We start from the raw sequence: 16,428 nt of genomic DNA, 5'->3' as shown, positions 1-16,428 counted from the left end.
TTGCAATTCCGAGGCGACAACGTATACGAATGGTTGTCGGGATCACGAAAGCGCAATGGTTGAAATTTTGAACGCGTTTCACGACATGGAGAGGACCACACACAGGAATGGATTACTGCGGAACTGCCCTTTTTCCAGCCTTTATAAGGCCACAGCAGGAGCAGAAATGATGCACCACGGCCACAGGTCAAACCACTACGACCAAAAAGGAATCTCTCTGCGTAATGCAATTTTGTTTCCAAGGTTTTCACACCTGGATTTACTACACTGTCGTCCGTATCAGCAACAACACACGGGCGTTACACCTGAAACGCCGTTTCTACATATACAGTAGTTACTGTAGGTGTGGTAAGACTCCGACACTATTCCGTTTCTACACGTAAACCACAATATACAACGTATTTCTTTTCGTAATTAAAACAGGTAATCAGGCTCTAATGAGGTGCTTAAAACTTTGACTAATTAATAAATACTAAAAAGGAGAGGCATAAACAAAGCAGCAGCCACTTTCCAGTAATTTATTATAAAAAAAAAAACCCATCGCGTGACCTCATAATTACCCTATAAGTGTTGATTAAAAAAAAAAACAAATCATCAACTCCCAAAGGTTCAGCCTTTCAGGTCCTGCTCTTCCATAATTGTACTGCTTAAAAAAAAAACGAGGATAATTTGTCCCTCATTAATCCTGGTATGGTGATATTTGTCATGATACTGCAACAACAAAATCGAACACAATCATCGTCTCCGTCAAGGCATCACCGTCACTCTTGGGTCCTACGAAGATGTATCGCATGCTTTTAATAACTCACGACGTCCCGACCTACCGCCAAAACATCAGGTGTTGTGACTGTTTCGAGGTGCGAAAGTCAAAGTACATCACCTGCCGCACAACTCTGCTTCTTTTATAGTCAATGGTTTTCACATTTACTTGGTTTTTATCACCTTTTTATCACCTGCAAAGGGAGGAAATGAAAAACTTAAAAAAGACATTATGTTCTATCAGACGACCTTGCGTTTTTATTTAAAGACTATAAACTAGTATTGGAAATACCGGCTCACTGAACGGTAAGCAAAAAGTACTCTGTGTTCTTAAAGCATTCTTTGCAACTTTACAATAGGCAGGATTTTCTTTTCACGCACCGCATCATAGTAGCCATCATAGTAGCCAACCATGACACAGGAGTGTCTGTTCAATCCCCCAAAAAAATGATTGAAATAATATTCCAGTGCCTAACAACTGCATTAGCAGCAATGACCTAAAAATGAACCGTTTCACATGCAAGCGTGTCGCCCCCTGGTGGTGAACTGTAATTTACGGTTTGCGATGTAGATTGATATTTCGGAACCAGATGCCATCGCAGTTTAGGGTTCTACTATTTTTCCAAGTATTTCTATTTGTGTCCTTGCCAATATTGAGTAATCGCACTGATATTTCTCTACGCTCCACGGTTTCAATGAATATGCAATGAACTGGGAGGCAGTGTTATATAGGAGACACAGCTCTGTGAATAATAGGGTGACAAGCAGTGTGTGTGTGTGTGTGTGAGCTCAACCCGGAACGCAATGAGAACGCCAAGCAGCTAGTTTTATTTCCTTCTCCTGCTTCACCTAGTGGCACGTAAACGGTGTAGTACTATTTAATAATCAATCAATAGTCAACAAATTAATTAGCACACAGTGCTGGTTCGATAAGTGTTTCCGACCTTTTTTGAGCCAAGGTATTCTACTCTAGAAAATTCCTGCGCAACAACTCCAAACATTTGTATATTTAATGAAACATAATGATCTTACTGTAACCACGAACATAAGTAAAACCTCGGTCTGTTTAGTTAAACACAAAGACTGTCTTCAACACCTCTTGTTTCTTAGTTGTAATAACTATCTGCTGCCACCTAGTGGGAGACGTAAAAAAGACGACGTTTTTTTTTTCAGTAAAAGATCAAATAGTTTAAAGTAGAGATGTACAACATTAACGTTTTGCCAATATCCAATATTGTCCAAACACTTTATTTTCCGATATCGTTATCAACCGATACCAATATATGTAGCCGTTTGCGTTAAACACATTTAATTGTGTGCAGTGGTGTGCTGTGTCACAATGACAATCATTATCGGAGCTAAAACACATAATACGTCAATATCGGCCGATAATATAGTTTGGCCGATATTGTCGAACGTCCCTTATTTAACGGAAAGACAATCCTATATTTTTTTTAAATCTTTCGTTAAGATGCCAGTGTAAAACTAAAATAGATAACGATCCGTTATTGTTAAACATATTTTACAAAGCAAAACATAAATGTCCCTTCATTGGCGCACACACAATGGTGGGTAAGGTATATGACGCGTACGACCGACGTTCACTACTTAACCCGCGATTCTTTCGCCATTTGCAATATCATAAATATTCATGTGACATTAGACACGTTTCACTGAGAAGCGGAAAAAGCACAAGGTCGTGTTTGATCACTTCTTTCCCCGTACTGAAAAATAAAGCAACGTTGAATTGGACATGAAACCTTTGAAATAAAACAAAGCTTAGTTACACCTGCATGCGCTCAAGTGGTCACATGACCACGTGTATGTGGTCATTCATGCATCCTTGGCCTCTGCAATCGTATGGTAATAGGGGTTGTTTTTTTTTTTCTAGGCTGCACTAAGTAGCAGTCATGCTAATTTGTGGTCTCATGTATTTTTAATGAAAGGGAATCCAATCCTTTCCTGAATCACCAGACTGCGACCTCTTCCTAGTAATTACCCACAATTACGAAGTCGCAAATATACAACATTAAGAAAGTGTGCAAGGAAACTGCATTATTTACTTGTGTTTACACGTTGTTTCTATTTAACGGGGTTACATAACCACATTCGCGTTTGTTGTTTGTATACCATTGCGTTACCTTTTCTTTGGTCTGTGATGGTAATGATCATGACCTGATGTGGAGTGTGTGTGTGTGTGTGTGTGTGTCATTAGCATGGTTTACATAGACTGAATATTTTAAAGGGTTTACTCGCTTGTGCGAAACCATCATGTGTCAACAAATCTAACAGAGCTCTAAGATATGAGCAAAAAAATATATCTTTTTATCAAGGTAATAACATCTAGTCTGTGGACTTTAGTATTCTACTCCTGTAAAGATAGATTTGCTATCGATCACAATGATGTAATATTACCATTGAAGTTACACCAAAATATCAAGGTTTTTTTTGGTGTTTTGGAGTAAATAGATAAAGTAAATTCAATTATTTATTTTCTTTTTTTTATTGATATCGATTTTTTTTTTTGGGGGTTTTTTAACCTAATAACATACAGGACGAACACTGCCCATTTAACAACTCCCGTTGATTACATGGAGTCAATGGTCAGTGGTCATGTGACTTGACTGGATCTGCTCTAAAAGAAGTGGAACACATACATTTTTTTAAAAATGTATTCAATCAAAGTAATCAATGAAGTATCAATACTTCATGACAGTGATCGATAATCAATCTAGCATTAATATCACATAACAGAATGCCTATTAGAACTACTTTATCATATCTAATTATTTATTTTAGAATTCTGGGATGGATATGATTTCAATGAAGTCTTACATCAAGGACAGTTGAAGACAGTTCAAGCCCCAGGGTAAACTGTTTGCTTTATTTTTTTATTTTTTTTACATGTGTCTCTGGGGATTGTCTTCCAGCATTCCAAAAAAGGTTAGGATGATTGTGGCTATAAATTGTCAACAGTGATGGAACTGTGCAGCCTGTGAGTGAAGTCAGCTCTGATTGGCCCCAGCTCCACAACCAACCCTAGAAAAGACCTGAGCTGTAGACTCTAAATGAGATAATGGATGAATGAATACTTTAATTAATAGTGTTGTCTTCCGGTTTGTCCTATATAAAACTGCTACTATCCGCCGTTGTAACTGACTGGGGGGGAAAAAAAAAAATAACCAGAACGTGTTCCTGTAAGAAAATGATACGAGTGTGTAGCTGAGCGCCAAGCAGCAGAGAACAGCTGTGTTCTGAGCTGCATTATCCATAAGCTGAACCCCTTTGTACCTGCCGCTATGGTTTTGTGCACAAAGTGATGCATATAAATGAAGCTCTGCGAGTCTTCACAACGAACTGAGGCGAAGCTGAAGTGAAGGTGAAGCGCAGGACTGTATAAAACGCCGGCGCGATAAACGTCCTTATTAGCTATGAAGATTAACACACAAACCTGTGTTGTTGTTGTTGTTTTTTTTCCCCCTCTCTCTTCTCCTCATTGCGAGTTAAACAGCGATGTTTAATGCTACGGTTTATTTAGCATACTTAATTTTACTGCAGTATTGCTCTGCTGTAATGTACCCAAAACAAGGGCAGGGGTATTTGAATGTGGCGATAAAAAAACGATATTGTTTAAGAGGTAAAGGGGTATCTTTAACGATATTTTGTTTAAGAGGTAAAGGGGTATCTTTAGACGAAGTGTCGCATCTCACTGGTATTAAACAAAAACAACAACACCCGATTGAAGATGTAAAACGGAGAGACACGTGGAGCTGGATCCTGTGAAGAAATATAGCAGCTATTTTATTGCCTCGGGGCTTGATGCCCTCCATTTACCCCGGTGTATATTGATCTCAGACCAAATGACTAATGAGCTGTTTATGGTGTTGCTTCTGCAGAACATCTCCTGCCAAAAACGGATATGGCTGCCGTGCTGTGGAAGCCCACATCCCTGGAATTGGGCTTGTGGATCTGTCTCTTGCTCCTGAACCTCCTCCCTCACGCCAGGTACACAAGGACACTCTCTCTCTCTCTCTCTCTCTCTCTCTCTTTGTTGTTCCTCCTCTCTCAACAAATTTCATTCCTTTTGCCCTGTTTCTGTTGGTGATTTTTTTGTTTTGTTTGTCTAATACCTGCATCAATCAGACTTACTGCTGCGACAGACACTGTAATCAAAGCAGCCCCGTTAAAGGCAGAGGTTTGTCTAAATTGCAAACAGAGAAAGAGGGGGGAAAAGAGACCGTAGGAATTTCAACCTGTGATTATCAGCCCAGCAGGAGAAAAAAAATAACAGAATCTAAAAATATCTTTTTTTTTTTTTTTACAAAAGTTAACCTTAATAAACAAAGTAAAATCATTACATCTCCCCTCTCCTCAGATCGTATAAATTTACATTCTGTTTCAAAGACTACTCGTCCGCTCTCTGACTTTTACATTTCGAGACAAATTCCAACGGAGTCCGTTTCACCTCGTCCTACATTTGTCCGCTGCTCAAAGCGTCATTACAGACCAAAGTGAGCTTATCCTCCAGGCTTATCTGCACCGGAGTCTAAATTTCACTGACGGCTGAATTCATTTGCATTGTGCAGCACGCCACATCTATGTTTTCCATTCACAGCAATTTCACTCCTGCGTTCTGCGCACATTTTTCCGTCTGTGTTCGAGTCAGCAGAAAAAGGGTAGGCCGCGGCGCGTCTCGCAGCCACTCCAGTCACTGCGTATGTTTTCATATGAGCAGACTGCAGGGGTTGCCTTGTTAGTGGTGTTAATGATGTAAGGTTTTATGGCATGAGGGGAGAGATACGACTGCGGGTAAAAAATCACATTAGGATTCAGTTGCTAAAAAGACTCGGAAACAACAGGGAATCATAGCGGTGTGACAGAGGTTAGCCAGGTTTGAATCATAACTGGTACATAGTACAATGTAATATAACATAGTATATAGTGTAATTATCAGTGCAATGATCATGTATTAGACCAGGGGTGACAAACTCATTTGGGTTCAGGGGCCACATACAGTACAGCTTAATTAGATGTTAGCTGGGCTGATGGACCAGTAGAATCATGACATAATTACCTATAGATAACAATAGGTACAAGAAGTACAAGTATATAAGACAATGCTCAACTTGATTCAATTGAATGTTATTACTTTACAAATTTATCAAGTGGGCCGGATTGAACCCCCTAAAGGACCAATTTTGGCCTGCGGGCCATAGGTTTGACACCCCTGTTTTAGACTGACAGGCAAATACTAGTGTATAACTTCCGTATAGATGGATGGATGCATGCATGGGTGGGTGGATGGATGGATGCATAGATGGATGCATGGATGATAGCTGGATGGATGCATGGATGGATGGATGGATAGATGGATGGATGCATGGATAGATGGATGGATGGATGCATGGATAGATGGATGGATGCATGGATAGATGGATGGATGGATAGATAGATGGATAGATGGATGGATAGATGGATGGATAGATGGATGGATGCATGGATAGATGGATGGATGCATGGATAGATGGATGGATGGATAGATGGATGGATAGATGGATGGATAGATGGATGGATGCATGGATAGATGGATGGATGGATAGATAGATGGATAGATGGATGGATAGATGGATGGATAGATGGATGGATGGACACAGACCAATTTAGAATATTTGTAACTTGCATAATCAATTAATTAATTACAGAAACATTTATTAATACATAATGAAGTAGTAACATCTATATAGTCCTCCATTTACAACTGGCCCTTTAAGGGGAACTGTATTGCTGATGTGGAGCCCCAGGTGAAAATGAGTTTGACACCTCTACTGTTATTAATAAGATGATATATTTTACTATAAATATTCATAGCTGAGCATTAAAAAAATACTGTCCCGTGGTTACTGGACTTAAAGCAAGGCCGTAAAAAAAAAAAACCTGACCATGCTATAATCATTCAGGACGTTAATGCATCATCGGATCAGATCTTTACAAATGACAAAGCTGACAGTCAATAATGGAAACATATGATGTATTGACATCCCAAGTGTAGCACTCTGTGGAAATGGTATAACGGTGTTTCTCTTTACGTGCGAAAGAGACTCAGTAAAAGGATGTCCTTCATTGGGAATGATAACTTGAGAGTGCATTTGCTCCAGGGAGATCTAAGTACTACAGCAGCAGAGGAGGAGGACGTGACTGGGAACTGTCGCTCTGATTTGCTACGTATGCATTTGAAAGACACGTTTTGCCTAGCTGCGGTTGATGCGTGCAGGAGACCTCTCCAATTAAAATGCATTTGATACATATATTCAGTACAAGAGAATATGTTTTTGTTTCCCTGCATGTCAACAGGAATTTCAATTCCGACCACTAAAAACAATGCAAACAAACAAGTATTCATCGTATATATATATATATATGTGTGTGTATATATACAGTATGTGTGTGTATATACATATATATACACATATAGATATATATATATACACATATATACATAAGTATATACATATATACACATATAGATATATATACACATATATACATAAGTATATACATATATACATACACATATATACATACATATATACATACATACATACATACATACATATACATACAAGTGCATGCATACACATACATACATACATATAGGCACATACATACATACATATATACATACATATATACATATATATACACATACATATATACTGTATATACACATACATGATACATACATACGTGATTTTCTCCCTATTATTCATTCATAATAGTGATGAGTCCTAAGAAAGTGCATGATGACCATAGGAATAAAGCATGAAATTGTCAATACACATATATATATATATTATATATTTAATAGAAGGCTGTGTAAATAATTTCACTCTCAGTTTGCTTCATTGTTAGCTCACCTTCCTCACAGTACAGTACCTACCGTTTACCGTGCAGTCAAAACATTAAAAGTGTTGACAGTAACGACATCAGGCCTGTCTCTTTTGTTTTGAACCTTTTGCCAAGATACCAGCTAAAGTGACCCATAATCGATAGCTATAAGCATCAGAGTGCTACATGTACCACTTTGTTGACGGATTAGCCCTCAAGTTGCCCAGCCTCTGCTCAACTCCTCACCCACATCTAACATGAATAATTCACAGCCTGGCCGAATGTGCCTTCACTTTGGGATGCAACCTACTCAACAGATAACATTCCCCCGTCTGTGGTGTTGTCAAGGTTAATGTGTCAGAGGTCCAGACAGAGGTAATGCATTCGCGGCTGAGCCACTTTGCTGATTGAATGAGCTGGCAAATCATTTCTTTCTAAGGAGCAGAAAGAAAAGGAAGTCAAAGGTTCGACACACGTAGGGAATAATAAACCAGGAGTCGTTGGACTCTAGTTCTTCCTGAATTATGTTGACAACATGACATTCTGCCTGCGAAATCAAAGGGAATATATATATTCAGTGTGTGTTCTTTGGTTAATATTTAGGGTTAATACACTAATGTTCTTGGATTGCGGCATCCTCCGGAGCTCTTACGTTAGATGTGCTCAGGAAAACATTTAATAAGCGACGAAAGACTTGAGGCACTCTGTCTATTTCTAAAACTCTCCTCTGATAATGAAAAGCATTAAGAGGGGATTCTTTTTCCTAAAACCATTGTAGACTTTCCTCTGCAGAGAAAGCAGTGGAAACCACTTTGAAACAAGGGGCTGTCTTCAAAAGGGAAACAGCTATTAGGGGTTTACACTTCAGCTGTGTGCTGCCGCTCCTCAGTTCCTGCCGTAATGACTTTGTAAATGTCTCACATCCACATTAACGCAAAGCAGCCAAACTGCACGGGGAGTTGACGGCGAACGATGTCATTCAAGTCGCCGTGAATGGAATGACTCAGTTATTATTTTATGGTTGAACTTGTAAATCTCAGGACCTTTATAGAGCTTTAATGACACGGCAGTGTTATTTCTAATTCCTTCCATCCATCACTTCATTCATCAGTTTTTACTACTCACTGCTAATAAACTTTTGATCAAAAGTCACAAGTTTTTTTTTTCTTTTGCTAAAGAAAACTTTAGCAAGAGTTGTCACTACCCCATTCGCAATAGGATCTTTGAAGCACGCGTGCACCGGCGGCCATCTTGGACAGCGATATACAGTACGTAAAAATACGTATAATAGTGTTCGAGTAGTGCTGCAAATGATCGCAACCTCCGCCTTTTTCAGCGAACCAGCTATTAAAACATTTCAATCAGGAAGGTATTTATGAATAAATCATTTGCATAATGCGTGTAGTATATCATTCCCATTGATGGATTGATGTTGTTCATATTGTTTTCTATGCCGTTATGTTAGTGTTTAATTTGATGTTTCATAATTTTAAAAAAACGTTTGCATCTTTGTTAACTTTACCATAAGATCTGAAATGTTCAATTAATGATTTAATATATTTATTAAATTTTATATATATATATATATATATATATATATATATATATATATACATACACGTTTATTTATGTATAAAAAACACGCAAACCAGAAAGTCTGAATATATATACAACAAGTCTGAATATATATATACAGAACGTCTGAATATATAAATATAAGAAGTCTGAATATATATATAAAGAAAGTCTGAATATATATTTACAGAAAGTTTGACCGAAAGTGTGAATATACATACAGAAAGTCTGAATATATATACAACAAGTCTGAATATATATATACAGAACGTCTGAATATATAAATATAAGAAGTCTGAATATATATATAAAGAAAGTCTGAATATATATTTACAGAAAGTTTGACCGAAAGTGTGAATATACATACAGTAATTTTTGAATCTAGCTGTTGACTGATACGATAGCTCTCTTTTGACGCAGTATACTATGTTGTCTTTAAAATATTGATTCGTTCAAAGCGGAAAATGTGTTGTTCTGTAATGGCTTCTGTAATTGTTCATTCGTCGCAGCGCAACAAGGAACCTGTGAACAAATCAATATTTTAAAGATAACATAGTTCACTGCATCATATGGGATTTTCCATCATTTTTATGGGCATAATTTAAATTGTAGCAGGTATTACAGGCCAACTTGGATTTGAACCATAAATCTTCCATACGGTAGCCTTGAATCCTAACAACCGGTCACCCCCATGCCCCACTGAAAGGAAACTTAAGTACCTGCAGAGAAAATTCATGCACTCATGGGAAAACATGTTATCTCTACATACAAAGGCTTTCTGCCGAACCACACCACAGCGGCTGACCCCGTTGTAGGCGTACGGCTCTCGGCCTTTCAAGGGCTGCGGAATTTTCAAATCAAATCTGTGTCACATGGGGTGTATACCGTATTGTTGCTTAGCCATGTAATAAAATGAGGACAGTCGTGCCAGAACTCAGGCAGCTTTTTTGCTCATAGGCATTTGCAACACTTGGTTGTCACTGACGTCAACCTCGTGGCAGCAGAAGGCAACCCAGTAGTAGACAGGATAGTGACTAAGTAGCTAAAGTAGGTTTAAGATTATTTGTTAAAATTTACAGGCTTTGGTAGTTAAAGATATTGGAATGTCACCATCATTTGGTTAAAACAAATTTTGCCCAGGAACTAGTTGGCAATTGGCGCAGACGAATATGTTATCACGCAGCGATATACGTTTTTTAAAATAGGAATTTGGGGAATTTTTTGCCCTTCATTATGGCTCTTGAGGGTACTTCGGACTTTTTTGATGTTTTCAAACTAAGGCCAGGGGGGATCGGCCTTAGCTTTTTAATCCTTCCTGCCAAACCGTTTATATTATCATTACACTTCTGCCTTCTCACTGCAATACCCACGTTTCCCCAGTAGATGGCGTAGAACGTGATAAAAGCATTCTAGTATTGTAGCCTTTATGTATGACTTTTACATGTCATTTATCTTAGTTCACACAAACGCTCCATTTTGATTGCCCACGCCTGGCCTAGATTATGATGTCACCACTGTGTTAGCATAGGCGAGTGACATGGGTACGTACTGTATGTACAGTGTGCGAGTTCAGACTTATGACGGAAATGGAAATTATGTCGCGCCGCAGGAACCGGATTAGGACACAAGTCGAGAACCCCCAGTACTCTGTACATATTGTACTGTATGCGTCTTTGTATTTGTGTGTACGCAAACGCTACCCTGCACATAAACTATTCGTCCACAGACCACCATTTTACCATTTTAATTATCTGTTATACACTACCATTTCACACTGATGCTCTGTCACCCTGTTACTTCTGCACTCTACACTGTGACCACTATCAAAGCCACTGCTGAATTTTGGACTTGCATGATTCGGCTAACAGCCTATTAATTATACTGTTTGTTTTTTTTTCTTGTTGTTCTGTATTTTTCTAATCATTTTAATCAACTGCCACTCACCAAAAGACAACACATTTAAATGAGAATCTTTTTCCAGTTTTTACGCATTCTATTGTCAATTGACATTTTATTTATTTAAAAGTTGGCAATTAATATTGTTGTTGAGCGTTTATTTACAAGCTTGGTTCCACCCAAATAGACATTAGTTAAAACACAGCACCCAGGAGCCACAGGAGTCTCTCTCTGAGCCTAAATTAAGCTTAAGAAAAGTTATTAAGAAAATATTGATCTATGGCACTGGGAAAAAAAAAAAACAATTAGATCTACAACACCTTCATTTTGCTCATCTGACATTTTGATCCCAATCTTAATTTGTTTACGTACAGTTGAGCCAAATCCTCCTTTCACTTGGGGAGGGAACAGGGAAGTGTCTGGTTTATTTATTACTGGGTCTTATAATTGGGGTCAAAGGTGGCTTGTTAATCTTTTCTGACTGCTTGCATTTGTCCTCTTGAATTATCACTGCTATTTCTGTCAAAACTGGTAGTAATTTAATACTCTGGAAAAAAAAACTAGAGAAGGGAATTTTGTTTGAGCGCCAGTTAGTTTGAAGTAGCAGTCAATGTCCTATTGGTATAGTCAGCAGGAGAAGAGTAAGTTAACATACACGATGGATGGATGGATCATTGGTGATGCTGTGGTGGACAGCGCTATAGTTTGTACTGATGAACCAGCTGGTTAATTAGAAGCCCAATGTCCCAAATATATTTAAAGCATAATGAAATGACAAAAGATCAACCAAGTACCGGCAGCTCCGCACCTGTCAATGTAGTTAATGGTATTCGTCACATATTGCAAAGGTGGGACCAAGTCGTTGCTTTGCAAGTCACAAGTAAGTCTCACTCTTTGCACTCAAGTCCGAGTCAAGTCTCAAGTCAGGACAGGCAAAGTCCGAGTCAAGTCTCAAGTCAAGACTGAAAAGTGTCAAGTCAAGTCCCAAGTCCTGCCGTTTCTGTTTCGAGTCCTTTTAAATAAAATAATAATACATTCACACACATCACTTTGGAGAAAGTCTCAAGTCTTGTCGAGTCAAAGGGACGCGAGTCCAAGTGAAGTCACGAGTCACTGACGTTAAAGCGCAAGTCGGGTTGCAAGTCTCTTTACATTTTGTCAAGTCGAGTCTAAAGTCGTCAAACTGATGACTCGAGTCTCCAAGTCATGAGACTCGAGTCCACACCTCTGACATATTGTCAACGATATCCAAACAGTACTATACCCATTAGTAATAGGTGGTTCATTTTGTCCTGACTTGGGTCCGGAAGGTTTCAGGCTCAAGTCCACTAGCTGCCAAGTTGGTGATGGATAACGGGTAAAATTCTGTTGCTGTGTCCCAATGACGACAAATTCACTTTGTACATTTACTTAAATTCCTATTTACACTCCCGCCGTCTCCGGTCGTTATACGCCAATGCTATCTGTTAGACAACAATAATGCTGCCGGTGCAAAAAGCAGTTATGGGGAAAGATAGTAAACTGGAGGGAAGTCAACAGTAGACTCTGATGCAGTAGGCTCTGTGGTACTGCCAAATTCCACCATGTTGGACTAGGCACAATAGCAGCATAAACGTTGCTGCTTTTTATTAGGAGCCGTTTATGTCTTTCCAGTCCCTGGCAGAGGTTCAAGTCCAGATTGTGCCATCTGCAATAAGCTGGACAGTTTAATCCTCTTAAATAATGCCTTAGATTTACACTAAATTCAGTTCAAAATGAGCATTTGTTTCAACTGTATGATTTAGGCAGATGGGTAGATCCCTTCGTCAAGATGCAACCATCTGTCCAAAATATTTACATACATGTGTCAATGTTTACTCCGAATATCTAAAGATGAAAATGTTTAATGTTATAGAAAAATGTTAACAAAGCTGTGGAGCGTGGTAACCCCGCACATACCCTCCTGTGCTGCAGCACCGGCAGTAGCAGAGCGGATCATACGGTAAGACTCTATTAAAACTTTAGACTTTAGGAGAGGGTTCTTTAAAATGATCAAAGGGAGCCTCAGGTTATGGTTGTGTTAGGAGACAAAATGTCTCCTAAGACTCTGTTCTGACATAGACTGCTTGAGGTTTTCTCTTAGATTTTTTCCTCTTTTGAAGGTACTCCCCCCCCCCCCCTCAAGATTCGCAGTTTTCTATGTCTCTGTTTCTCACTGTTGTTTCAGACTGTTGTCTCATTGGGGTACATCTCCGGGTGTTCATGTAGCCAGATAACGTTGACTAAGAGACGGGCTCTACGCTGTCATTGGATGACGGGCTGGTGCCGAACAGGAAATGGATATTGAGGATTGCCAAGCAGTCACTGACAAAACTTAACTGTGCCTTAGTGGCTTGAATTTGCAGTACGATTCAGCGATTCGAATGTATCATAGAATTCTCAACTTATAAAGTTAAAGTAAGCTACTAGTCATTGCAACACAGCACGCCACTGCACAAAATGAAATGTGACCTCTGCCCTTTAACCCATCACCAAAGTGAGCAGGGGGGGGGGCAGCAGTCCTTAACCACCAAGCCACCACTGTCCCTTATGCTACTTGTATTTGAAAAGTACATTAAAAACATTAAAAAGCAATTAGTTGCAGATTGGATGTATGACTGGTCCTTTTTTTTTGCACTCAGTAATTGAAAGTAACTTTTACTTAAACTAAACTTTAAATATAGTAAAAAAAAAAAAATTAACTTGCCTCTATTTTTAGATGTGTACTTTTACTTGAGTAGAATTTAAGCAAAGCAAAGATACTTTTACTTAACTACATTTTTTTCCCAGTACTTTTTCCACCTCTGCTAACGGAATATTACTTCTTTCGTTTTACCGTTTGTCGGGACAGTGGCGGTGGGGGGGGGGGGGGGGGGGGTAATCAATTTAGTGTTAACATTAGTCAACAAGCTAGCATGAGTCTTTTACATTAAAGGGAAAAAAGAATGGGGGGGGCAACCCATCTTCATTAAAATGGGGCAAAAAATGCTGGTGCTGGACTGTACAGTGTTGGCACACTGCCCTTTTTTTATGTTTTTTTTTTCCCCCGAATCTTTGAATCTCTAAGAGCTTTTGATCTCTGTTTCTCCTGGCTCTGTGCCTCTGCAGCAGCACTGAGTAATGTATGTCTGAGCCAAAGGTTTTGATAGAAACATGGGGGAAAAGACTGAAGGAAATATGTTAAAACTCTGTATAATGTGTTTCAGGGGAATTTTTCAGGAGGGGAATAAATTGGATAAGGAAGTGTGAGGTGAGGGTACAAAACCACAAAAAATTGTGGATTGGGGCTTTCAAAGGACAATCCATCAAGCCGGAAAATACGGAGTTGAGTGTGAACGTTGAATTAAGAAAAACAGGAATGAAACAATCTCATTATAGTCTCAACGTTACACCATGCTTTGTATTGACATAACAATGCGGCAATCAATGCTCAATTTGTTGACATCAATGCTTCCAAGGTTGTTTAATTGCCCGTGCCCCCAGCACCCTAGAGAGTCTGAGACAATAGCAAGCCTTATGCAATGTCCACTGTGTTGCAGCTTTGACACTCATTTGTTTTTGAGAGAATTTAACAATGCAGCACTATGGTAACCAAATGATAGATAAAAAAGACAACTCCAGTAAAAAACGTCATCCACTGAGCAATCAGTAAAAAAAATAAAATGAGATTATCTATAGTTTCGACTGAATGTTAAATATGAGACATGATACACTGATAAAAGGTGAAAGCAACATTTCTCTCTTTCCTGATCATTTGATCATCTGCCTGCCAATTCGGGGCCGTAGCTTTAAATAAATTTGGACCAATAACACTACGAACATGAGACCTCCGTTACTATCTGAGATAATGAGCTTTCTTTACAGAAAATGAGTCAGTCTTTTATGTTTTATGTTTTTGTTTTAATCAGTGAATTTTATGATGTCCATGTTAAGAATGAAGCTCAAGATCAATGAGTAAAAAAAGTCAATACTCGTGCAGTTCAGTTTGAGTGATCTCGGCGAGACAGCATTTAAGAATGAATGAAATTGTTATTAAGACGACTGAAAGAAAAACATCGTAAAAAAAAATCCTTGGTAAACCAAATATTAGAAAAATAACTGAAGTGCAACATCCAAAAGCCAAGGGGTTTAGCTAATAAAACAGAATATGGACATCAAGAAGCAGGGCAACCACAACAAAGACATTCAAAAAATAAAATAAAAAAAGCAAGGGGAAAGATAGTTAAACAAACGAAAAACATCAGGGTGAGGAAGTCATCCCAAAACACAAAGGCAGGGAAGAAAAACCAGACGTTGTACAAAAAAGAAAAAAAAAAGGAAGAATATATAAAAGGTAACACAAGCAGAACAATGAAACTGAAAATGTCAGCCAGAAAACCAGCCACTGAATTGAAAACATAAAACAGCGGACCTCGAGTCTAACACGACCCAAACGAGGAAACAGTATCAGCTAACTTACTGTTTTTAATATTTGAAACTTTTCTAGTCCTGGTGGTTCTGTTTACAGCTCTGTACAGCAAAGACACGGCAGCGTTGTTGATCTAGGTAACATTTAGAGATGCACCGAATTTTCGGCCGAAGACATTTAGTATGCACAAAGACACGGCAGCGTTGTTGATCTAGGTAACATTTAGAGATGCACCGAATTTTCGGCCGAAGACATTTAGTGGCCGAAAAACACTTGTATCACCGAAACAACACGGCTGAAACAGGAAGTTATGATGACGCGAGCAAAAACCGTGGCCAGCACGGGCTTGTCTGAAAGCCAACATTTCTGCGGTGTGGAATAGCAATTTGCAAAACGTGTAATGCTGAAATTTCAAGAAGAGGGTGAAAAGTCCATCCCCCTGCACTCGCGACTGTACTTGATCCGCGTTATATATAAGATCATAACGCACAAGAAATCCCAGGCCGCAATGGACACGGAGAACCTGCTTGGAAGGGAGTTCGTCAAAAAATAATAACAGGTGGGCTATTCGGTTCTGACTTCCTATGTGACTATCAGTTAAATCCCAGGCCGCAATGGACACGGAGAACCTGCTTGGAAGAGAGTTCGTCAAATAATAATAACGGGTGGGCTGTTCTGTTCTGACTTCAGTTCTGCTGTGACTATCAGTTGACAATTATTAATTTTTTATTTATTTAATATTTCTTTATGCAATTGCAGTGCCTGGATTTTATTGAGGTTTAGCACACAGTCATAGCTATGGATGCAATGGTACTAATTTTAAAAAAAAAAAAAAAAATCGGCCTACTAATTTCTTTTGGGGTTTCGGTTTTCGCCCTCGGTTTCCC

At 38.8% G+C, this 16,428-nt stretch overlaps 1 protein-coding gene across 2 annotated transcripts in view; it reads left to right on the top strand.

Moving 5' to 3' along the window:
* Positions 1-4,424: 4,424 nt before the first annotated feature.
* Positions 4,425-16,428, top strand: part of gabra3 (gamma-aminobutyric acid type A receptor subunit alpha3) — a 74,009-nt gene continuing 62,005 nt past the window's right edge. For both annotated transcript variants that reach the window (XM_008332163.3, XM_008332162.3), the window contains exon 1: positions 4,425-4,764. In XM_008332163.3, the coding sequence (XP_008330385.1) occupies positions 4,679-4,764 (86 nt within the window). In that variant the 5' untranslated portion in view covers positions 4,425-4,678. The remainder of the gene's footprint in view (positions 4,765-16,428) is intronic.

Source organism: Cynoglossus semilaevis, chromosome 19 (assembly GCF_000523025.1).
Source record: "Cynoglossus semilaevis isolate Cse_v1.0 chromosome 19, Cse_v1.0, whole genome shotgun sequence".
Lineage (NCBI taxonomy): Eukaryota > Metazoa > Chordata > Actinopteri > Pleuronectiformes > Cynoglossidae > Cynoglossus > Cynoglossus semilaevis.
This window is presented reverse-complemented; position numbering and strand designations above follow the sequence as displayed.